Raw genomic sequence first — 26,322 nt, forward strand, 5'->3', positions numbered from 1 at the left:
GAATGGTATTGGAGAAGGGATAGACACATGGATCAACAGAATGAAATGAAGACCCAGACATAGACCTAAACAAATATAATTTTTGATAAAGGTGCAAAAGCAATTCGATGGGGAAGGACAATCTTTTCGAAAACAGATGGTGCTGGACAACTATAAGCACTGAAGGAACCTCGATCTCAACCTCACACCCCATTAAAAAAAAGTATCTCAAAATAAATCACAGGTATATATTTAGAATATAAAACTATATAACTTTTTTTTAAAAAAAACTGGAGAAAATCTTCAGGATCCAGCGCTAGGGAAAGAGCTCTTAGAGTTAATACTAAAAGCATGATCCATTAAAGGAAAAATTGAAAAACTGTATTTCCATCAAATTTTAAAATATTTGCTCTATAAAAAACTAAGAACATGAAAGAACAAATTACAGATGGGAGAAAATGTTTGCAAATCATATTTCTGACAAAGAGCAAGTAGTTAGAATATACAAAGAACTCTCAAAATAGCAAATAATCCAATTATAAACTGGGCAAAAGACATAAAGACACATTTCACTGAGGAAGATACGCAGGTGGCAAATAAGCACAAGCAAAGATGTTCAGCATCATAAATCAGGCCAAAAATGCAAATTAAAATCACAATGAGATATAATTACATACGTATCAGAATAGCTCAAATTAAAAATGTGACAACACCAAAACCTGGTAAGGATGCAGAGAAACTAGATCTTTCATACATTGCTAGTGAGATTATAAAATGGTACAGCCACTCCAAACACAGCCTGGTAGTTTCTTGAAAAACTAAACATGCAACTACCATACAACCCAGCAATTCCATTACTAAGCATTTATCTCAGAGAAATGAAGACTTATGTTTATATAAAAACATATACATGAGGGGCACCTGGGTGGCTCAGTCAGTTAAGCATCCAACTCTTGGTTTCAGCTCAGGTCATGACCTCAAGTTGGTCAGATCAGAGCCCTGTTGTCAGACTCCACATGGAGCCTGCTTAAGAGTCTCTCTCCCTGTCTTCCTCTGCCCCTCCTCCCTGCTCTCTCTCTTTAAAAAAAACAAAAACAAACACAAAAAGTCCAGAAAACCCATTTATCTGACTCTGGCTAGCTAATCTTTTTTTGCTTTGGTGCCCCTATGACCAATGCCAAGAGGTCCAAGAGGTTAAGAGGAGCCCTGTCTTCCTAGTGTCCAAAGGAATTGCTAGCTGGCAGTTAGGACCTCCTGGAAATGCAATCTCCCCTTCAGGCCACTAAGAGATCATTTCCTATTCCCAGAGTCCCAGGACACTCAAAAGCAGAAAACAACTTGAAAGAACAACCCTCCTTTCATTCTTTTCATTTTCAAATGAGAAAACTAAGGCCTCAGAGGACCCATAACTTTCCCAGGCCTCCTCAATCCTATCATATAACAAGTATAAAATTTCTCATGGGAATTATTGGTGAAATGATTTAAATTTGCCCCCTTTTGGTGGAACCACAGGTAATCGATGCAAATATTTTGCTGTGCTGAGTTATCCTCCTACTAGCAGGAAAGTTAGCAAAGGGATCTCTCCATATTTATTGTCAACCACACCGTGGCCAGGAAGTTCTAGAGGACAGTATAGCTATTCCTTAGAGCAACATTTCAAAAGACCAGAAATGAATTCTGATTATCACTGCTACCCTTAATTTAAAATACTCTGCCATCTTTAATTTTATAAGATGTTTAGACATTAATTCAAGTAGAATTCAAGCCAATGATTTTAAAGTCTCCAAATGCCTCAAAGATCCTGATAATACCAAATTGTCCTCCTCACACCACTCTTATCCACAAGCTACTCAGGTCCAAAGTCCAGGTATCATAGGTAGACCTAAACCTCTTCAGAGAACATCATCCATAAGTCTTGGACATCAGTCTCTAACCTAAATCTGGTCCACAGGACCACCTGCTACACTCCCATTTGAGGCCAGCTTGAAATCTACTAGGACCAACTTATTAACATCCTATCTTTCCATCTTGTGATTTTTTTTTTTTTACTAGACAGAGAAGTCAGCAGCACCTCACACTATCATACTGAAGACCTTCCCAGCTGGATACCTAGTTTTATCATCCAGCTACATTTTATCCCTGCCAGAGGAATACACTGTTGTTGGCTGGTCCAAGGGCCAATCTAGCAATGGGGTCTGTTCCCAACTTGATATCTAGACTCCGAAGGACTAGTAGGCTGTGTTTGTTTGGGTTCCACCAGAAGCAGATTCTGAGACAAGAATTTAAGGGCAAGTAGTCTGTTTTAGAAGTAACTTCAGGAAACACTGGCAGGAGAGTGAGGAGGTGAGACAAGGAAGATGGTCAAGACGCTCACTACATGATCAAGCCTATTACCAATGGGGGCAGCTGGGGCTCAAGCCACTAGGGAACTCCAAGAGACAGCTGAGAACACACTTCAAAGTTCTGAAAACTGAGAAGCAGGGAAGCTGGGGCACATATCCAACACTCTCTGTCTGTCACTAACAGATGCATCTAGGGCCACGAACCCTCCAGCACTTCCAGCTTGCCCTGCATTCAGACCTGGCATGGTCCCCGCCAGAAAGGTTTTATAGACCTCTAAGGCAGAGTTACCAGTGTTCACCTATGAATGCCAAGGTATGTTAGCACACACCAAGAGGGTCTATTCTGACCACTTGCCCTATCTTGTTAATCAGCTCATGAGAACCATAGCTAAATACTAGGGACTCTTAACAGGTAATGAACCTTGACCACACTGAAATTTCTACCTGCAACAGACAAAAGAGAATGAATTTATTCCATAATACTTTTGCCAAAAACCTTGTCAGACACAGAACACACTCTAAGGAGAACTCATTTTCTCATAGGAAATGGGAAATGGAAAAGGAACTTAAGTTTTTTGCTTTGGTAATGGTCAGGTGTTGAGGGGCTGTTTATATAGGCATAACCTTCAACTTTTTTAATGACCAATAATGACTCACCTTGTCCCCAACCACTGCATTTCCCCTAATTCATTGCTGAGTACCCCACATTTAAAGAATAAACCCCCCTTCCCCAAAAAAGTGTAAAAAACGAATATAACAAGCAAGCAAAGGCTCTGGAGAATGAACTGTGGGCATTTATTTGGCTTCGCAGAATGAAGTGGTAAAATTGTGAAAGGGAAAATAGATTTGTGCTTCATGAAAAATCACAGAACTGCCATAAATGACTTCTCACATTTTCTTCTTGCAAAGGCAGGGGTCTTCAGTTTTTAAAAAGTATTTAATCAGACTCATATTTCAGTACCATAAGGAAAAATGCCTAGTTTTCTTGAGCCGTCTTGAACTGTTTAAAATGTTCATTAAACAGTCATTCCATTGAGCATCTTTTACAGTGTTTAGATTGGAGATACAAAGATAAATAAGGCAATACCTACAAAGGAGGTCATAATCCCTATATTACTCATAGTAACTATGTCCCATGGGTATTTCCTTGTAAAGAGTGAAGAAGGAAAATGGGAGGCCAGATTGAAGAAAGCCATTCCAAGTATTTTGGGCAGAACAGAGAAGGCAGATGTTCTAGTGAAAAAAAAAAATATTGCAGGCAAGAGAAAAGCCAAAAGCAAATTTAGGAGAAAATAGGGCATAACCACATAAAATAATATTATATATAATAACATGTTATACTCACTGGATCTGGAGCCACAGGAAGGAGATATCTGACCAGATGGGCAAGTGCACATATTTGGCCTAGAACAAAATCCATCCCCACAGGAATGCCGGCAAATGGCTGTGAATAAAACCAGAGGTCTGTTAGTACATGGCTTCAGAGCATGGTGCTTTACTGGAACCCAGTCCTCAAATGAGGAAATCTAGACTCTCAGCTTTCTCATTAATTTTGCCATCATGACTTATGTGACCTTAGGTCTCAGGTTTATGCATTTACAAAACAAATGTGTGGGATCCCTGGGTGGCGCAGCGGTTTGGCGCCTGCCTTTGGCCCAGGGCGCGATCCTGGAGACCCGGGATCGAATCCCACATCAGGCTCCCGGTGCATGGAGCCTGTTTCTCCCTCCGCCTGTGTCTCTGCCTCTCTCTCTCTCTCTCTGTGACTATCATAAATAAATAAAAATAAAAAAAAAAAAAAATCAAAACAAATGTGTTGGACCAAATAAGTTCTGGATGTAAAATGCAGTAACTCCCTTATTCATATCAGCGGTCCTCAAACTCCCTCGGCTTATTCCACACAGCACCCATTCTATCAAAAGCCCAGGACATACTATCTAGAGAAAACAAAACAAACAGAAGTCCTGCATTTAAATATACTTAAATGCCTAGGAGCATTTTGTTTTTCTATTAACTTTAAGATGTAATAATATAAAAATTGCAGCAGTATTCTTGGGGGCCTATTTTATTATAAATGGTTACTGCCTAATAATTTTTCTAAAAATATTAGCCCCTACTCAGACTAATTCTCTACATCAGATCCTGCCCACTGGGAACATATAATCTATGGAGCAGCTTTTACCCTAGGTTTAAGTTCCATTCTCAATTACATCAACAGTCTGAGAGGAGTCTGAAATTCATGAAAAAAGCACTGATTCTACAGTCAATAAGCTGTTCACTCTTTAGAGAAATATAAACACTTTCATGCCACCGAGAGACTTGTACAGTATATACCAAATGCTCTGCTGGTGGCTAGAAAAATAAGTTTAAATGGAAAATAATTTATATATATTAACAAAGATTTGGTCACTACTTTTTATACTCAAAAGCATGATCCCAAAAAAAATAAAATAAAATAAAAAAAAAAAAAAAAAAAAAAAAAAAGCATGATCCCTTCCACAAATGCCCGCTTGCATAACCCTGCAAGAGGCAAATGAGATGTGCAAGGCTAAAAATAATACACTTGATAGAAAGTGCACTGAAACATCAAAAAAGCTTAGGATAGAGATTGAAAACTATTAAGAAATAAACCGTCAAAGGATCCTATAAACGTTTACTTAAATACCTGAAGACAATATTTCTCAGAGATACTACAGAGCACCAGGGAAAGCATTCTGTTGTCAAGTTCATTTAAAAAACAAACACCATTATACATCTCTCTTAGTGATTCAGTTTTGATCCTTAAATAAAGCATGATGTGCCAAATGAGCAAGATGCTTTTGGTCAAAATCAAGAATTGGGAAAGGGATTAACTTTGTCAGGTCACCAGAAGAACATGGTTGAAATATTCTGTTCTTCTACACAGACCACTCTAGGCCAAGAAAGAAAGGAGAGTAACTGATTCCTTAACGTCTTTTCAGCTCTAAAATTCCCCCATTACACTGACAGAATTTTCTGAAAACTGGAAATTACTTCATAGGTATGATGACAGTAAAAGTTCACACAGAACAGAAACCATAACCAATTTGACTTAGTATCTCCATTAAATAGTGCTTTTTCTGGCATGTGGTCTATCACTCCCGATTTATGGGATTTGATGAGAATCTGGAGGTTCACTGCGGCAGCAGCATCAGTAGAGGAATCTCCAGTACCATCTGAGCTCTTCCCTCAGCTTTCCACTCATCTGCAGCTGATGTTCTATCCACTTCCTTTCCCCTCTATGAGTTAGGTCTGTCTTTGGTCTCGACCACCAAAATTCAATGTACAAGGTTTGGGTAAGCTTGTGGGAGGCCAGCCCAGTTAGAAATTACAATAAGAAAAGCAGTAACATGGTATTCTTTTTTCAAAATCCCATCAAAAGTGATTACACGTCTACACAGCCAAGTGACTTACCCTGGAGCTAAGTATCCCTGTGGCTCTATTCCCTGTAAATCAGAAATCTTCTAAAAGAAGCCACTGAACTGAAGTGTAACAGTGGTTTGACCAAATTAGTGTATTTCCCAATCTTGATTCAGAGGAAGTAGGAAAATCTTAGAGCTGGAAGACTCTGCTATAAACATGTTAATAGTATACAGTTACAAAGAAACAAGTACTAAGAATCACCATGCAACCAAAACAACAAAAGAACATGAAGAATGACAGATCATCTATTTACTTACGGACAATACATTGATTTCCACCAGGTAAGGTTTTCCATCCAGGGCAACAGTAAGCATTATAACGTGATCCACAGACATTGGGTCTGGAAAAAAAAAAAAATCCAATCACAAGAATTCCAGACTTAAAAAAAAAAAAAAAAAAAAAATATATATATATATATATATATATATATATATATATATATATATAGAACCAATAAAAGGGGGAAAAAAGTCTCTCTGAGTTACAAGAACTGGATGAATTTTTGCAGGAAAAAAAAAGGTAAACTCATACTGGTTTCATAGTTTGGGACTCTTTAATATAATGATACCAACAAGGATATCCCTTAATATCACCTATGCATACCTCAGAAAAACAAAAACCAGAAATACCAAATGCAGTGCATCCTATCACAAGGAACAGATATAAAAATCTATGGGGCTATATGAGTCTAATTTAAACAATAAAATTCCTACCAATCTAGTTGAGAAAGGTCATCATAAAACCTGCATACAAAGTTTGAAATTTCTACTCATTAAAGCTGTGTATATTTTTTTCTATGACCCAACTCACCCCTAAAATGTGACTATATTCTTCCTTTCACCAGAATTACGGGAATACAAACTCTGACATTAGTCAGAAAAAATAAAAGCCAAAAAATGTAAATATTTCCTTAGCCAAAGTTTGGAAACACAATAGTTGATACCGGCAGTTACAGAAAAATAAAGTCAATGTAACTTTGGGTTTCTTGTATACAGATATTTCATCAGGTTTCTTGGTGGAAAGCCTCCATGCAGAGTCCAGAGGATCCATATTTAACAATTTAAGGGAGTAACTGGGTAAGGATCTAGCTAGTTCTATACTAGTTCTTAGACACTGAGGCATAGGATTGAACACACAGTGACCCCAAAGAAACCATTCATTTCACTATGCCACATCCAAGGGCCTAAACATTGATGCTACTTCCTCAAGCTTGAGGGCTGTAGAATAATAAGGTCAAATGTTTTGCAATCAATTTCATAAACAGTAGTTGTTCCAAGGCCTGGTGTTATAAATCCTGAGTCCCATTCACGTAACCCTTTAAAAACAACTGTGTAACTTAAATGCACTTCTGGCTGCGGTGCACTTGTGTGTGCAGACCACGTGTAACAGTACAGAAGCCTCCTGCACCTCCTCTGAACTCACTACTTCAAGCATAAGCAGGACTGGGAATCAAGGTAAAGTCTTTGCCTGGTCCTGCGCTCATCTTACAGCCCCACGGGACCTAGAACACTGCAGGGCAAAATGCATACTTCAGACTGACTGATGTCAAGGTAGAATGAGAAGGAGGAAGAAAGTTAAAAGAATCTGGGAAAGAGCCCTAAATCCATTCCCAATAGCCCTGGATGTCTCCAAAGCTAGCCAGAGAATAATGGGATAGAGAGGTTTACTACATGTCCGAAACGAGGGGCTCTGAGTCTCCACACATGGAGATAATGAAATGTCTCCCTTGGCCACATCGTGTGTGTATCAGATGAAATATGGACATGAATGCAACACAGCATTATCTGCTCACCTAAATTAGCGACTCAACCAAAGGAACTATAAGAGGTTAAGGAAGAGAGAGCTTATCACAAATTCTAAGCCAGTGGCTCTCAATCTTGTGCCCCTCCTGTGACAAACAGTGCCCCAAACTTCAGTTCAGAGTACCCAAACTTCTGGGGGCAACTCAGAATCTTGGAAAGAGGAGTGAGGCAAGAGTTAGGATAGGGAGCTAGGGTCAGGGGAACAATTGAACCTTCCAAACTCCACAAAAGTTCCCTATATTGAAAATGATAATCCAAGCCAGAGTCAACCACCCCAAATCTTCCCCACTAACAGCTCATTACAACAACTCCACTGGATCCAGTCCAATCCCAAACCATATCCTGGAATAGCTTCAGAGGACCCCTGAGCCTTTGTAGGTGTCCTGCGGTCAGAGTAACTATGTTTCCAAACAAAAATCAGGACATATTGTCTGACAAGAATGAGTGTATTTATGAAGCAATAACATGTATTACATGGAAAAGGCTAAGAAAAAAAGAGGCCAGAATCAATAATTTCAGTCCTACAAAACAAAATATTCAAAATATTTTCCAAGGTGTTTGAAAAATCACAATAATATAAACAATCCTCATCGTTTCTTCAATGTTTACAATCAACCTACAGACAAACCATGGAAGATGTTATGATTTACAATGACTGCAAAACAAAATGTAAATGTTTTAAACCTGCACCTGTAAAAGTAATAGTATAGCTGTCATAAGTCAGGAAATGAGTTGGGAAGAAAGGTTTGGAGAAAAAGTAGTTGATCCACGAAATAGCAGTTTAAGTATCTTATAGGTTTTAAAATAACCAATAACTGAAAGTCATACTATTATTACAAAAAATGGGAAGGAAAAGAGAAAGGTATCGATATCTAAGTGAGCTACATTCCTAGCCTTCATGGCAAGGAGGCAATGGGTACTGTTTAAATCTAGAAATAGAGGTACAGGCACAGTACATGGTGTCATGAAGGTAAGCATAAGAAGAACTGAAACCAGAAATGGCTAAAATTGGTTGCCTCAAAAGATGAGAATCTGGGGAAATGAAGACAATTCTTTTGCTTTCTCATCTAATACTCATTCCTAACTGCTCATTTTTTTAATTCATGCTGTCATACTTTGATCATCCTCTTTTATTTAAAGAAGTAACTTTACTTTAAAAGTATAAACATCTCGGGATCCCTGGGTGGCGCAGTGGTTTGGCGCCTGCCTTTGGCCCAGGGCGCGATCCTGGAGACCGGGGATCGAGTCCCACGTCCGGCTCCCGGTGCATGGAGCCTGCTTCTCCCTCTGCCTGTGTCTCTGCCTCTCTCTCTGTCTCTCTGTGACTATCATAAATAAATAAAAAATAAAAAATAAAATAAAAAATAATAATAATAAAAGTATAAACATCTCTCATAAATAGGGAACTTTCTGCTTCATTGTATGAACTGCTTTGTTCATTTACTGTTCAGTTTCTTTTTTTTTTTAAGATCTATTTATTTATTCATGAAAGACACACAGAGAAGAAAGAGAGACAGAGAGACATAGGCAGAGAGAGAAATAGGCTCCTTGCAGGGAGCCAGATGTGGGAATGGATCCCAGATCTCAGGATCATGCCCTGAGCCAAAGGCAGATGCTCAACTGCTGAGCCACCCAGGTGTCCCTACTGTTCCGTTTCATTAGTGATCACATTTGCACTTCACTGCATTACTTAAAATTCTACATAATGTCTAATTGTGATTTATTTTGTTTGAAGGTCCTGATCTTTTTTAAGTGTAATAATTTTATCCTTTGTAGTAATATGTGATTTAATTGCAATCGTTTCAACCAACCTCCTCAAACAATGACTCTTTTATCTCATTGTTATTCATTCTTTAACACCCTAAATACTACTAGGTTATATGGCTTAATGCAAGGTAGTAGAAAGACATGAGATTTTTCCTCTGCTAACTTTGGTCTTGAAAACTGCAAACTAACAGCACCCATTCAAACAAACTGGGTAGCATTTATTCTACTTATACACAGAAAAAAAACCAACTCTAATTCTAGAAATAAATGAATGTCTTATTTAAGCTGGAAAGCACAAAAATATGTAAAGTCTAAGGTGGACATGTTGGATTATTTCCATTATAAAAGATTTTATTCTAAGGTTTCAGCACAAAAAAAAAACATTAACAAAGAAGATAAATCTTTAATGAAGTTTTTGTGTGTGTGTAAATGAAAGCATAGCACTCTTAACTTTCTCTTCCTTTTCACTTCATCAGTCATACCCACCAACCCACCACCAAAAAAAGCTGAGGGTTAAAGCTTAGTACAAGTGGCAGCAGCATTTGGCAAATTAAAAGTAGAGCTTAAAGACAGAAGAAACTTTATGCTAAGTGCTAAAGATATATTACTTTATTTCACCCTCATAGCAACCCTTTGAGGTAAGTTCTATTATTATTGTCTTTAACACTAAGAAAACTATGACTTAGGAAGGTTAAACAAACCAGCCAAGGTCCCACAGCTTAGAAATAAAGAAAAGGGATTTGAACTCAGGAAGCCTGACACCAGAGTACACTCTTTCAATCCCTATGCTAAGGCAAAGAGATGCATTTAGGGGCAAGATGGTATTCCACCCAATAGCATTCATGACAGTATGAGTAACAAAAGCCACAGAATGTCCATCAATAAACCAACAACTAAGCATAAGCATTTTATCGATATTGTAATAGTTCAGGGGGGGAAAAGGAAAATGCATTTAGAGTCCACTTCACCACTGAATATTATACTGTTTTAATTGCTAAGTCTCTATCTGTAACTTCTCTTACCAAGTGCTTTGAATACGGTGCTCTACAACAACCCACCTCCAATCTCTGTGGGGAGTAGGTGAGCCTCAGCAGGCTACATATTGGGATCCAGTTCAGACACAGCACTCAGAGAGCGTGTGGGCTAGCAAAGCCCCTCTCAGTGGAGCAAACAGCTGGGTTTTACCATGTCTGACCACATCACTGCAGGAACTGGCCTCTGTGCAAGATGTCTGTAGTGTGTCCACATTCCTTAGCCAGAATCCACTTCTGCAAGTCTGGCCTCTCTTATAGGCAAGATAGCCTTTCTCCTTCCTATCCCAAATTCAAATTCCCTTTCAGACAAGACTGGGTAATAAAAACAAATTCAGGGGGCTCTTATTTCATATACATGCGAAGCGATTAAATCCCTGGGCAAGAAGATAAAGGTTAATGAGGCTGACCCTACTCCATGCATGAGTTGCCTGCTTTTTTCAACTGCAATGGGGGTGTGGGGGATGATGACTCAGTCCTCTAAAGTATTAGTGTGGAGGGGTATCAAAGGCATACACCCTACAATATAAAGGGTACCCAACTGTCCATGTAACATGCCTCAAGGCAATATCCTAATATCCCACTGTTCCACTTTTTAAAAATCATAATTTTCACTGTCAAAAAAATGTGAAAGATCATGAAAGAAACGATAACACATAAATGAGCTATATATATTGTGAACAATACACCCTGGCTCTAATAGTTTTTTTGACAGATTTTTTTTTTATCAAGGTAAAAAGAAAAAAAAATAAATGAAACAGTATGAGTACTATCTGAGGAGGGGATCTGCCACTACTCCAGTAAACTTTGCAAGAGCTCCTCCCCTTACTTGGATGCCTTTATTCTGGCCTTTTTGCTAGAGGCAGATGACACATCTACTAGCAGTGATTTGAATACCACATGTGACTACTCCAGCCCATCTGTCAGTCATAACATTCACAACATCTCAGGTAATGAAACTTCAAGTCCTGGTAATAAAAACGGCTTCCATAGTCTCCTCAAGCTTTAGTGGGGGCTCTTCAGACCTAGCAACCCATTTCTGGATTGTCTGGGTCCACACTGGCTGGGACTAGGACAATTCTGGTCTCCAACTTTGAAAGCATAAGCCAGCCAACCTCTCCAACCTACTTCATGAAGTGTTATCCTCCTGATTTTTTGTAAATCTAAAAGTGTTCTACAGTGAAACATTTCTTAAAAAGTAAAATAATAGGGGGGCCTGGGTGGCTTAGTTGGTTAAGCATCTGACTTCGGCTCAGGTTGTGATCTCAAGGTCCTGGGATCAAGCCCTGCGTCAAGCCCTGAGTCAAGCTCCACGCTAAGTGGGAAGTCTGACTGTCCCTCTCCCCTCACAGCCCCCCTCAAATAAATAAATAAATAAAATCTTTTTTAAAAAAGTAAAATGAAATACTGTAACCATGCAATTATAAATAAACTCTTTCCTGGTTTTGATGATGACTAAGACACAGTATTTGCTCTTGGAAGAAGACAGGCAAATATGCAAAGAGGTAAAAAACAAATATCAAGATCAGCCTGGAGACCTAGGAGTCCAGAACAAGGGTGCTCAGCCCCATCATCCAGGTACGCTCAGCAGAAACCTCTCTGAGCTAATAAGACTTAATGTTTCCCACTTGCTAAGAGGAATCACTAGTTTTATTTCATCCCACTGCTGAGATTCCTCTTAAATTCTCTAATTCCATTAACAAAAAAGTCTTTGTTCTTTATTTTTTCTTAATTTCAAGTTTTTATTTAAGTCCTAGTTAACCTATATAGTAAAATTGGGTTCAGGTATAGAATTCAGTGGTCCATCACTTACATATAACATGTAGTGCTCATCACAAGTGCATTCCTTAGGGCCTATCACCCAGTTAGCCCATCCCTCACCCACCTCTTTCCATTGACCCTCAGGCCAACCCCTTGTTTAAATCTTGGTGTTTCACTGCTTGCCTGATACTACATTCTTTTTCTTCCTGGCTTCCTCCATCCTATTTCATTAGAACAATGTAGCCAACCCTAACCTTTTCGTGTTCATCATGCTTAGCTCTGTTCTCCTACATTCCAGGCATAGACCTTTACCCTCCCTAAGACATGAAACATCTCACTATTAGCTTCGTATCTCTGCCAGGTAGGTCTTATCACCCAACTCTCATCTTCACCTACACCTTCAACTTCAACCCTCCCACCCCACTCCTTCCCCTCATCATTTCAGCCCTCATTCATGCATTCACCTCTCCTCCATGACATACATGCTAAATCCAAATGCTTCTTCTATCTTTATATATGCTCTTCCATCTTTCCTTTTTAATATATAATTTCATCTCCCGCTATAGTGGTAATCCTCCTCCTCAATTAACTCCAACCACCTTTCAACCTACCAACACAATTCTAGACATACCTTTCAAAACCTTACATATGCTATCCTGTAGTCATATATTTTAAATAATTATATGTCTAGATTCTCGCCCCTGCAACCTGCCCCTACCCTCTCTGTTCCAAAATGAATAGTTCTTCAGGCAGAGAAACAATGTCTGTCATGCCTAAAATATCCTGGAGCCTATGTAGAAGCATACAAGATAAGACTGAACTGAGTGCCTTAGGAAGTACAAAGTACAATTAACAAACATTAATAATATGTCTTTGAATTCCTAAATAGGCCATCTATAAATGTCACCAACATGGAAACTGTTTAATAGTGGGAACAATGTCTTACAAATTAATCTATTTAAAAGAAAAACATTTCATACCTTTGAAAGGTTATTGTTAGGTAAACAATAATATATAATAGTTTCATGCCTTGGTTATTTTGCTGATGTGCTAATCATTAATTTATTGTGATCAGTGAAGTTACCAATATCTACTTCAGGGATCAATATATTCCTTCAAAAACTCAGTGTAGACAAAACACTCATAAATGAATATTGATTCTATTTATTTCTTTAGCTAAAGAAAAACAAAAATCCCAAAGCAACTAAACAAAAAGTTCTCAGCTCACAAATTGGTGCATATTTCACTGTGGCAGATTGTTGCAACTGATCAAGAGATGGTGTCAGCCATATGTGGCCAATTCCTAAAGGCAACAGTCACAAAGTTCACAGGGTGGTGCACTAAAAGGTCTGCCTGGAGATGCTTCTTGGGGGATCACTTTCCTCACTGCTGAGTGAGGTAACTCACAGCACAGGCACCACACCAAGGGTACTGCATCAACAGTTTGATTTGCTGTGCACCGTAAACTGCTTTTGTGGGGATTTTGTGTTGATCAAAAGCAACTGTCCGCAAACTTAAAAGCCAAAGAATTTAGGTGATCATATCAGGGCCACACACACACCACACAAACGGCCTAAAAGAAACTGAAGAACAGAAGGCTGCAGAGACAGTACCTCAAATCTGGGAGGACATATTAAACTAAAGGCCAATTTAAATCTTTGGAATCTTTTACAGGTGACTGGAACGTGTGTGTGTGTGTGTGTGTGTGTGTGTGTTCTTTCCTTTGAGAAAAAAAAAAGAATCTAAAGCCACAGAGTACACTATAACAGGAAACTAGACATTGAACCATGAAGACGAGAAGTATCACTATGTATAGCAGGTCCCAATCCTGCTGAAGTACTGAGTACTTTCTGCTCCTAGTACTCTGGATTGTTTACAACCCTAGAATACAGAAGTCTGCACAGGCTACTGAACCATCCAAGTGGCCCCCAAGCTTCTAAAGGCAATGACTGGACTAACTTGCTGTCATAGTCTGCACTGAACCTACTGGGAGGGAGGGAGATTTGCATGTGGCCAGCTGGCATCACTGAACTCACAGTTGGTTGTATAAAAGGTCCTCCATCTACACATGGGGAGAGATGTATGCATTTATGAAGTTGGAATTTTACTATTGGACTCCACAATGTTGAGAAGGGATAGCCTCAAAACAGAAAAATGAGCCTGTTTCAAATTTGCATCTTGCCAGCATCTGAGAGGGTCTGGCCAATGACACCATGAAAACACAGAGTACTTCTAGAAAACTGCTTTCCAGAACTCTGCAACCCCTTGGCTTTACCTATGAGTTCAAGGATTATGGTGATAGTTTCTCTGAGTGGGCTGCTACTCCATTCAGTAAAGCCAAAGCCATATTGTACTTTTCCAAAGGATCGATAAAATTATAGAAATGGTTAAAATCAGGAGGTGATCCAAAACCTGCGTGGTGAAAGGCAGTGCCGGGTGGTGTCTGGGGAATTCACTGCTCCCTTCACTTCCAACTCTTCCCTTGTCTTTACCACCAACAGAAAAAACCATGGTTCTCACCACTTCCCAGAAATTCTCAAACCAAGAGCTCTGTCCAGGGAGATAATAATATCTTCTGAATGTACTGGCAGCCCCACGAAAGACAGGAAAACCAGCCAATGGGGTCAGGCTTAGGGGAAAGAATGGGGTCCTTCAGGAACTAGTAGTGCACAGAGATTTGATACCCTAGTTCTGAGTACTGGCAGCTCCCAATTGGACAAACAGGTAGAGCTCCAAAATGTCATTTCTCTATTGGTATTTAAAACTCGGAATGGCTCTTCCAATAGAAACAATGTTAATAGGTGGTGGTTTGGTCCCCAGGCTAGTCAAATAGCAGTCTCTATCAGCTAAATAGGCTATTGTAGGCTGGTCTGGGAACCTGACCACAACTTAAAATGTTGTTTCTATGGGAAAACACATTCCACAGCAGGCAACCAGAGGGAAACTTGGCTACTCAAACTCATGGTCCCTGCAGCTACAGTAGGCTGCCCAGTGAGCTGTGAGAACCCAACACCTTAAACTCAGGCCAATCCACTGTCCTGAGAGGGCAGCTGGAAGGGGAGCATGCCCAGGCCCAGGCCCAGGGCCATCCCCCTCCCCTGCATGAGACTGTCAGAGCCAACAGGGCAGATCCAATAAGTCAATAAATCAGGGATTTAGGGACGCCTGGGTGGCTCAGTGGTTGAGCATCTGCCTTTGGCTCAGGGTGTGATCCTGGAGTCCTAGGATCGAGTCCCACATCAGGCTCCCTGTAGGCAGCCTACTTCTCCCTCTGCCTAGGTCTCTGCCTCTCTGTGTCTCTCATGAATAAATAAATAAAATATATTTTAAAAATCAGCGATTTAAAAACTGAGAGTATATACCTGAAACTAGTATAACATTGTGTATCAACTATACTCAAATTTTTTAAAAAAAGCCAAACTGGGGAGCAATTGGATATTCTAATCCTTAATATACCTGATTTCTTTAAACACCAGAAGGTTTCACCCTGCCAGCAACTATAATATGAGATCAGTATCCTGGACTGGTTCACAGACCAAGAGTTCAGTGAGCCATTTCCAGGAAGACTGGCTTCCAGATGAAGCAAAGGAACAGGTCAGTTTTGAATTCGATTTGGTGGCCTCAATCTCATATTCAAGTTATTCAGGCATTTCAGATCACCTGGACTCCAATGATTACCCTCTGCTTTGCAATGTGAATTCCCTAAAGACAGAAAATTCATATTTATCTTTACAACCCAGCACCTAGCACACTACCTGAATCTTCCATGGTAAATGGAGGTTTAGGGTTCCAAATGTATCTCCACTGACTAAGACAAAAGTGGGAGAGATTTCTGTCAGAATAGTGAGCATTTAATTTGTTGAAAAGGTAAATGTTTATAAAAACAATAAATATCAAAATAGTAATGAAAAAGACAATTACTACTCAAAAGTCAATATTTCGTCTACTTTTTAAAAATTTTTAAACTGAAAATAAAAAATCAAATGTGTAAGAGACCCATAAATAGAATTCATGGGATCTGAAAGTGAAATTTTTCCATGTTTCAGATGAATTGCTTAGAAACACTTTACAGCTACAAAAGTTTCAGAAACCTTGTGCCTCAAACTTTATTTCATAGCCATCCAGACGCAATGGGTCTTTTAAAACATTTGTCTACCAAACTTTTTCATCAGAATAGAGCAACATTGTTGCTAAGGAACAAAAAAATAGAAAATAAATCACTGATAGAATTTAAGTTTCTAGAAAGTTAGAAGAAGTTAGCTAAAAGCATGCAGTTGTTGAGATTATTTCATTGAAATTAACAATGCACAGTATTAAGGATAAAGAACTTGGTAACTTTTTAAAATTTTGCAATTGAGGTAGAGTTGTAAACATTTATATCTAAACATTTAAATCTCTGGAAAAATTTTATTTTTAAGAATAGTCTAATTTAAAATTTGTTAATATTTTATGTATTTATTCATGAGAGACACTGAGAGAGAGGCAGAGACATAGGCAGAAGGGGAAGCAGGCTCCCCATGGGGAGCCCAATGCGTTACTCAATCCCAGACCCCAGGATCACACCCTGAGCTAAAGGCAGACGTTCAACCACCGAGCCACCCAGGAGTCCCTCTAATTTAAATTTAAAGAAATTTCACTAAGTCAGGAATTTATCTAGTCCATCTGAAGACACACTGTAGACTAAAAATAATAACAATTTGGGGAGAGCTTTATAATCTACAAAGTGATCATGTGACTCTTCCCCCACATCCTATCAAAGAAAATATATTGCTGTGCCCATTTTCAGATGAGGAAACTGAAATTCAGAGAAGTGAAGTAATTGCGCAAAGGCCACACAATGGAAACATGTCATCAATCACTAATTAAAAACAAAAGGAATTTATTAATAAAACATTCCAAGGTTAATACTAGAGATTTTTAGATTAGAGATTAGAAAGATGTTTCCATAAATACCCTAACAAGAATGTGTTCGTTTATATAAACTAGTTTATGCATAATTTTTTATATTTTGGTTTTCTTTTTTAGGTCTGCAAAAACAAACATTTTGAGACAGATCTTACAAAACATGTTGGAAAAGGAAAGCAACGGTAAAAGGAACACATTTTAGAAACACTCCTATAGGGATGCCTGGGTGGCTCAGTGGCTGAGCATCTGGCTTCAGTTTAGGTCATGGTCCTGGGGTCCTGGGATGGAGTTCCCCAATAGGGGGACTTTTCCCTCAGCCTGAGCCTCTGCTTCTCTCTGGGTGTCTCTCATAAATAAATAAAATCTTAAAAAAAAACAACTTCTATAGACTTATACTTCTGTGTGGTGAGTATCCTTTTCCTATTCCATCTAGTGAAAATATGAGTCAGTTGTTAATATGTTCAGTGTTTAGAGGGAATGGGTGGGTGGGAGGCAAGGTAGAGATTCAAAATGTGACAATTCAAAATCTACTCATAGCTATCCCTGGAATGTGTTCTATACATGTACTTGAATACAGGTATGACTTGTCTTTTTAAAAGTTACGTTCAAGCAAAACCATCAGATCATGCAGGCAAGTGTCTGACCCGGTTTAGGATGATAATGAGCTGCACAAAGGCCAGGGTGGACCCAGATGATGTTCTCTAAAACCTTCCAGTTTCATGTCTCTACAACTTAATTTGAAGCTTGCTGACACACTGTCCATTACGTGGAGAAAGTGGCAACTCACATGTCAACTGCCAGCATATCTCTTCCCTGAAATCCAACCCAAAAGATTTCCCTTTCAGCCTGAATGATGCCAGCCCTGTCCTCTCAAAACTTTTTGAGCTCTGGGGAAGGTCTGACAATATTCCTATTGCAAGCTGTAATTAAGCAGCCTGGGGTCTCAATGCCAGCACCAAACTTCAACATAGTGACAACCTCTAAGAAGGAAATGATGCTGCCTGGATAGTTGAGGATATTAAAAAAGCTAATGCTAATTTTCAGTGTAATAGTGGTATTGTGGGACGACTGGTTGGCTCAGCGTTGGGCGGCTGCCTTCAGCTCAGGTCATGATCCCAGGATCTGGGATCGAGTCCTGTATTGGGCTCCTGCAAAGAGTCTGCTTCTCCCTCTGCCTACGTCTCTGCAGAGAGACCTCCCTCTCTGTCTCTCATGAATAAATAAATAAATCTTTAAAGAATAATAACAATAGTGGTATTGTATTTTATGTTTCTTCAAAAGCCCTTATCTTTTAGAGGTGCATATTGAGATGTTCACAACAAATGAAACAGTTTCTCATGGGTTTACTTTGAAATGATGTGTGGCAAGAGAAAGAAGTGGATGAAATAAGATTGACTATTAATTGATAAGGGCTAAACCTGGACAGGCTGCATGGCATGATTCTTGCTAGTTTCATGTATATTTGAAATTCTCCATATTAAAAAGTTAAAATAACAACTCTGTGGCAGCATGTGGCCTAGCTCATTCTGATAGCCATCCTCTCCTATATGCTACCATGACAACACATGTTGCTTTCTGTTTTCATTCATTTGAAGGCCCACTTTTTATCTGTTATGCAACTTAACATTCTTGAGTGGGATGGGGATCCCCATTTGGAAATAATAACAGTCCAATCCCAAAATGTTTCCCATCTTAAACAAGCAGAAGAACTAACTAAAATGTTTCTATGCAGCTACTAAAGAAGGTTAATGTTCATTAGACAAGGAATCCAAAAACAAAGGACTTAACCACATCCCTGCAAATAACTAAGCTTGTTAGTCCCAGGGGATGGGTTTCCTTGAGCATCACAATTACTTTTTGACATGATCCATTTTCGTAAGTACACCTTGTCTTTCCTTATGACCAACATAAACTCATCACTCAACAAAAGATGAGTTTGAGGGAAAAGGGCTTATTTTGCATCTCATCCATCATGGGGCTAAATGCTGGCTTTTCTGTTCACAAGCAGAAGAATTCTTATAGTTATGGGAAATATGAAACAGAAGAAGAAAATCTTTTAGCAAGGTATCCTATATGTTTTCTGACTCCTCAAAATGTGAAAATGTGTGTTAAACAACCTATTTTCAAGGAGGGTCCAAAATGCAAATGAGCAGAGGAGTCAGTCCAAGGTCCAATTAGACTCTGTTATCTAGGGGCACCTGTGTGGCTCAGTTGGTTAATTTCTGCCGTTGACTAAGGCCATAATCTGGGAGTCCTGGGATCCAGCAGCATCTGGGCTCCCTGCTCAGCAGGACATCTGCTTCTCCTTCTCTCTCTGCCCCTCCCCCCTGCTCCTATGCATTTGCTCTCACTCTCTCTCAAATAAATAAGCAAATAATCTTATTAAAAACCCTCAAAAATAAATAACCCCATTTTAGGCTCCATTGTCTAGAATTGTCAGATGTTCAAAAATATCTACACAAAGTCAGAATTGCTGAACAAAAAAAAAGTAATAATTAAAGAGGAGGAGGAGGAGGAAGAAGAAGAAGAAGAGGAGGAGGAGGAAGAAGACAACGATTTGCATATTCTTGTTAAATTCCTGAAAGGTCTTCAAAAGTTTAAAAAGAAAAGTTTATTTCGTTATTTCGGGTTTATTTCTTTTATGGGAAGTTAGAGAAAGTACCTGGTTGGCTGTTTATTTGTTTTCATATTTTTGTTTTTTTATAAAATTTGATTGTATTGGTGATGGTGTGATTTACCCCAAAGAAATGAGAGATTAGGTAATCTGAACATTTTTAATGACAAACAGAAAAATAATTATTGTCTGTTTAAGCCATTCCTTATTTAAAGCACTCTTATTTTTATAGCCTGTGAATGAACATGAAGCAACCACAACTTCCTCGTGTTTATTGCCAAATCAGTTAACTAGGGTTCAGTATGTAAGGGTGCAGGGTATAGGAACTCTACCAAAGCACTGTCTAAATTAAGATAATGTATGTTTTTGTTCCACTTTCCCAGATGCCCTGTAGTTTAATATCTCTTAAAAGTCAACCCTCATTAGAATCAAAATGGGAATCATTAAAAGAAAATGAAAAAATAGCAAGATTTTCCATTTCTCCAGAGAAATTGGGCACAGAAGGAAAACAACAAGTAAGAATCCTTTGTACTGAATGAGCATTACATTGCTACACGGCGTGAAGCCAAAGGAAGGGAATGCTCAGTTGCAGAGCAAAGGCCATGGCTCCTCTCGGGGGTGGCCAATCTGGGTCAGCTTCACCCCAAATCACATAAGATAGCCCTGCCCACAAAGCACCCAGAGGGAATGGGAATGACAGACTGAGCTGAAGGAGTTCTGGGTCTATGGAAAGGGAGTTTTCTCAATTTGGGTGTACATACTGTGTTTAACAACCTAGCACTCCTCCTACTTCTTTAAACCCTTTCCACATGACTCAGGCCTGGCCACCCAAGTGCCCCATTTCTTTGGTCACAGTTTTGGGTACAGTGACAGGAATGGTGCCGAAAGAAGGGACCGGCAGGAAGGAGGCAAGGCCACTTTGCCAGAGCTACCAGTAAAAAGATACACCAGCTCTGGCAGGGTGTGTTAATGAGGAATCACACACTCAGTAAATTTATTTTCCAATAAAGATAACACAATTTGAGGGAAGGGGAAATTTAAAAATTAAAACCTTATCAGCACAGTCTTTAGGTATAACCAGATTTCCACAAAGTGAGTTTCCATTAAAATTATATTTTTTAAATGTTTGAAGTTCAAGTTTGCTCCCTCTGATTCTGAAAATAATCAGTTCCAAAATGAGAAAGTTGAGACTGCGGTCTCCAGATACTAATGGCTATCTAATGTTTTGCTAAATGTTTGGTCATAAAAATCCAGCCTCTTTGTAGGACTCCAGCCCTCTTTATCCTTATCCGTAACAGAATTATAATCATCCTCATCACCGTAGCTAAGCACATCAGGCACTACACCAGGAACTTGAAATGTATCAACTCCTTAGAAAACCCAGAAGGGTGTTATAATCACATTTTACAAGTGAAGAAACTGACAGTCAAACAGGTCAAACCACTTGTCTGAGGTTCCTTCCTAGAAGGTGGTGACGCCAGGATTTGCCTCTAGGCATGTCTATGTCCACACTTCCAAGCCTCCCTAAAAACATGGCCAATGGTTATTAGTGTTCATTGAAAATGACTCCCCAGTCCTTTAAAATATAGTCTCACAAGCAATACCACTGTACCCAGCTACCCACAACCAGGCTCAAATAGGAAACGGTGTGAGGTAATTATAACATATACCCCAGCCACTCGCTCCGGGTTTTTATGACTGAACTGCCAAATCACTCCTAGCCAACTCTTCAGGAAATGTTCAGACACTTTCTCAGATTCCAGCTAAAACATCAACTATGTGGCCCTGGGGAGTACAGAGCTCACAGGGTGGTAATGGGATATAAAATTTGCAAACTTGAGTTCAGTGGCCTAAACTCTGGGTGTGAAGCAGCAGCAGCCCATGAAAGATTAAAAACTATTTGTCAACTTGAATGCTGCATATCAAGTCCTTCTTTGTAAAGCACTTGTCCACATCACCTCGGACACTAATCCCACCCATCAAAGGAGAGAAAGATACTCCTAATGTAGTTCTGCCTAGAACCACTGGAAAGAATATAATAATATCAACAGACTTGAGATGGGGTGTTCACTTTGAAAGTCAAACATTAGGTCCGATTAATGCTGAATAAATAGTTGTCCCTTGGTTTAGGCAGATGTTCTAAAAATTATTGGAAGAGGGATATGGAAGAAAAGATAAGAACTTACGTTTTTTTTTTTTTTTTCTTCATTGGCATGCCTCTTACATGGAATCTAAATGTATAAATTAGTAGTTTGGATAACTGAGTCAGGTAATGACTCAGATAAGAGTCTGAGCTTACATACCTAGAAGTGCCATGGCCTGTCCCAGGACGTTTGACACTCGAATTGGCAATTACAAGTATGAGCAGGGTGGTGGTGGTAGGAGGGGATGTTACTCTTTAGACTCACAGAAAAGATTTCCCCTTCCCGTCCTCCCATCCCTTCCCGATACTCTAACTGGTGACTACCTCCATCTTATTGGAAAGCCCCATCTTATTGAACCTCACCTAATATGGACTGACATCACTGATACCAATGAGGCGCTGAGGAGTTAAAGTCTAGTGCCCAGCTTCCCAACAGGGTTGACCACTGAGAGACTGATGGCACTGCCTAAGGCTAAATAAACAAGAACAAGACAAATGTCCACATCCACATGCTGCGGGAGGTTTGCTTATGTGAAGCACAATTGAGGACTTAGAGATACCAGTCACCCTTCCTAAGACATGAAGACAAAGAAGAGGTATAATCTTGTACCCAAGCACACACTTATACTTAAATTGTCTTTTGTCACTGTGTGACTCTGCTTCCACACGTGTGAAAGGGAGAAGAAAGCAAGTACAGCGAGCAATTTTTAATGAACTTTCTCTGGGCCTTGGTTTCAGCATCTATAAGTTTCTGAAGTCTGTCCCACTATAACACTAATTTATAATATTTTTGTAAAGATAGATGGTCTGAGTATAAAGAAAAATCTGAGTCATGATTATAATATACCCAAAAAATTATTTTTCAAATAAGAGTCTTTAAAAGTTATTCAATAAAGGTACCAACCTATTTGGGTCTGATTACACAATCTTACAAATCAGTACCAATGGATAGGAGAACTGGTGGACAATAAATCATTATCTATAGGAAGAAGGGGATGCACCAAACTTTACATGGCACCATATATATAGGCTCATCATGTATGATAAATTAACCTGCTTTTCCAGGGCATCTCTCTAAATGTTTATGTAGGAATCTTTTCTGAAATCCAGATGTCTTTATTTCATGTGCCCTGACTCCTCCAGAAGCTCCCAGTCCCCTGAAGAGGCTAATTAAAGCCACTGGCCACCTGGGGTGGGGGGTAGTCATTCCTATCTGTCTGAACCCAGCACCTGCTCCATCCAGCCCAGATCCATGGCTGGTAAGACTCTCCAGTCTAGGAGTTTCTCCCAACTCTTTCCCCTTGTCTCCTTTAATCTTTCTCCTTCTCTCTCCTAACAAAATCCTTACTTACCTCCACTTTTCTTCTGCAACATCCTGAGACTACCAAATAAAAATTTAACATTTTACTTAGAATTTATTTTTCTTAATGTTTTAACTCTTATTTGATATTCCTATTATCCCTATTTTATCTATGGCTCAGCTTCTGAAGTTAGTACAAAAGCAAGAAAAGGAAGATGAGATGATGATGATGATGAAGAAGAAAAAGAAGGAGGAGGAAATGCTGATAAGAAAGAAGGAAAAGAGGAAGGCAAGGAGGAAAAGGGAAAGAAACAGAAAAACAAAACAAAGCCCTGTCCCTTGATTAATAGAGATATTCCTATACTTCAGTTCAAAACCACAAACTTAACAAGAAACATAATGTGTCCATAGGGCCCCCATAAATTCTGTCTCCCAACACCAACATCATAACATGGTTGTTCTATATTTGGGCTTCAGTGTTTGGATACTTATATTTGAATGTAAGTATGACTGATGATCTAGGAATTCACAACTCTTCAAAACACTGAACCAAATCACTTGTCTAATGGAGCAACTCTCCAAACCCGGAGCCTGCTCGCCGTCTGGAATCTATCTCTGGCTGGAATGGCGGACATAGGGAATCTTCCTCTCTCCCTTCCGCTCTGAAGGGCTGAGTAAATAGACTCAGTGATAATTTCAACAACAAAAAAGCCACTTGAGAAACTGGTGAAGTCACAAGAACTTAAAACTAGGATTTGTTATAATAGAGCTAATAGAGCACTGGATCCACAATCCAACCTTGATGGTATTCTGAATCCAGTTTTATCCTATTAACAATGTGGCTACTCCATTTACAGCAGAAATAACAAGAGTTCAGTTCACTACAATATTTACTATTGGCAGTTGTGGATCTATTTTTACTGATCAGTTATAATCCCTGGCTCCCCCAAAAATGTTTTTGAGGCAAATTACCCAACAGATATATAAATATGAAGCTATTAATAGAAATTGAAAGCAAAATTCCATAGAAGGAAGGCAAAACACACCAGATACTTAAGTTACTAAATGAAAGTGATTGTGCATTCAGTTGGTCCCTGTCTTAGAAGCTAAAGGAAAAAGGAGGGTAATGTTAGGAGTTTCATAATTCTAGTATTTGAAAAAACAAAATTTGCCGGTTTATTAGGGACTAAACTTATTCATGGGGTATGTGAGTCCTTTAAATGGACAACTGTGGATGAGTTAGGAACAATATCCTTAACATTAATCTAACAGATCAGAAGACACATTGTGCGGGTAGGCATTTTTCATCCTGAAGTTAGAGAAGCAAAATACAAAGCAGCATCTTCAATGAAGAAGTAAATCAATCCGACTGGATCAAGGTAGGATTAAAACATCTGATTCTCCTTCTCAAAAACCTAATCCCTTACTGTGGTAGCTAGTCTCCAGAGATGTCCCCCCAAATTCCTCCCCTCCCTGCAGACACATGCTGCTCCACACATCAAGAGGTTGGGTTTATAAGTCCATGCCCTTGAATGTGGATGGCCTGGGACTTGCTGGAATTCCAGGTCACACTACTCTAGGATAAGTTTGGAGAAAGTCTGGTAGCCTCCACTTTTGCGCTCTTGGAATCCCGAGGTACATGGTAAAAGTGTGGCTCTCCTGCTGGAGAGTCGTGTGGGGAGGCCACGTGGCAAGGGAGACTACCTGAGACCATCTGGAGGAGAGCTAACGAACCCTGCCAATGCTGATAACACATAAGCCCACCTGAGCCCTTCCGGCTAGCCCTCAGCCATTCAAGTCAGTTCTGTAGTCAATGTATGGGCTCAAAGCACGTGACTGGGGGACAAGAGCTGGCCAGGATAGACACTTACCCTGTGCAAGGCCTGGTAGCTATCCTTGGGACTCAGTTTCTCCATTTGGAAAGACACACTCAGGGCCTCCACCCCCAGTGACAGGCCCAGGCAGGAGACTGTATAGGAGAGCTTTAAAACCTGGAAAGCACCCAGCAGAGCCTGACAAGTAGCTCTTTGCTTCCTTTATTCCCTTCTTCTGTCCATCCATTTAGATTAACCACACCAAAGTAAACAGGGCAGCAGGCGCCAGTCCATGGAACCAGAAATACACGTGTAGAAATCATCTTGCTCACTCCAGCCCCATCAGTCATTGTGGGAAGCAGAGACAAGATTCCCCACTGTGCCCTGTCCAAATTCCTGGCCTGCAGAATCATAAGAAATAATAAAATTGTTGTTGTTTTAAGCCACTAAGTTTGGGGTAATTCGTTACGTAGCAATAAGAAAATCAAAACACTCACAAGTGAAAATAGCTTGTTTCCTTGCAGTAGAGGGACTAGGAATGGTTCACTTCTCTTTAGTGTCTCATTAAAGTGCTGTAATGTTTCTAGGTATAATGAGGTTTACGATACGTGGAAGTGGAGGCATCCTAGGTGTGTCCTCCCCTTTGCCTCTCCTCTTGACCAACTAAGTGGTCAAGCACTACTTGTGTTACTTCTGAAACACTACTTGCGCCTCCTCTTCACCCCCTTCACCACTCAGGCCACCATCCACCCTCACCCTAACTCCTCTATTAGCCTCCCAATCTCCCTGCCTCTGGCCTCCCTACCCTCTAAACCACACACCTTTCATCAGAACAGCAAAGGTCTAAAATGTTCCCATTTTAGAATCCTTTTCTAGCTCACCTGTCACAACAGACAGTAATGTTCTGCTTCCTTTAGTCCTTCCCCCACCCCTGACAGTGTCACACGCTGTGGATAGCCACACACAGTTGCATACTGTAGGGGGCACTACCACTTCCTAGGCCACCCAATGTATGAACTGTACCCCTTGAACTTGTGCAAACCCTGCCCAACTGTACTCAGTGTCCTCAATGCCTTCACACTTTTCACTTTATGCTTTCTTTGGTCAAATTTTCTCTTACTTCTCTTCTATATTTCCTCCAAGCAAGCTGTAACTTATATTATTTACCTTACCCAGTCAATCAATATTGGTCAATCAAAAATCATCTATTGAGCACTTATCGTGTGCCCAGTTCCTCAATATCCCAGTGATAAAGAAAACAAAGGTGAACTCTATCTTCAAAAAGTTCTCAGTGCTAGTAGATAGTCACTTATTTATCACATAGACCAGACATCGGCAAACTCTTTTCTGTAAAGGGCCAAGTTGTAAATCGTTTAGTTTCGCCAGCCACGCTTTGTCACAACTACTCCACTCTGCCTTTTTT

The 26,322-nt window shown here is 39.6% G+C and overlaps 1 protein-coding gene across 2 annotated transcripts in view; it reads right to left on the reverse strand.

The window, feature by feature from the left end:
• Window positions 1-26,322, reverse strand: part of FBN1 (fibrillin 1) — a 225,988-nt gene that overhangs the window by 191,555 nt on the left and 8,111 nt on the right. For both annotated transcript variants that reach the window (XR_011997378.1, XM_072738473.1), the window contains 2 exons: window positions 6,020-6,102; window positions 3,667-3,765 (listed from right to left, as the gene is read on the reverse strand). Coding sequence is in view for 1 of the 2 variants with exons in the window: in XM_072738473.1 (XP_072594574.1) it covers window positions 3,667-3,765; window positions 6,020-6,102 (182 nt within the window). In the remaining variant the exon portion in view is untranslated. The remainder of the gene's footprint in view (window positions 1-3,666; window positions 3,766-6,019; window positions 6,103-26,322) is intronic.

The sequence above is a fragment of the Vulpes vulpes genome, chromosome 15 (genome assembly GCF_048418805.1).
Source record: "Vulpes vulpes isolate BD-2025 chromosome 15, VulVul3, whole genome shotgun sequence".
NCBI classification, from domain to species: Eukaryota; Metazoa; Chordata; class Mammalia; order Carnivora; family Canidae; genus Vulpes; species Vulpes vulpes.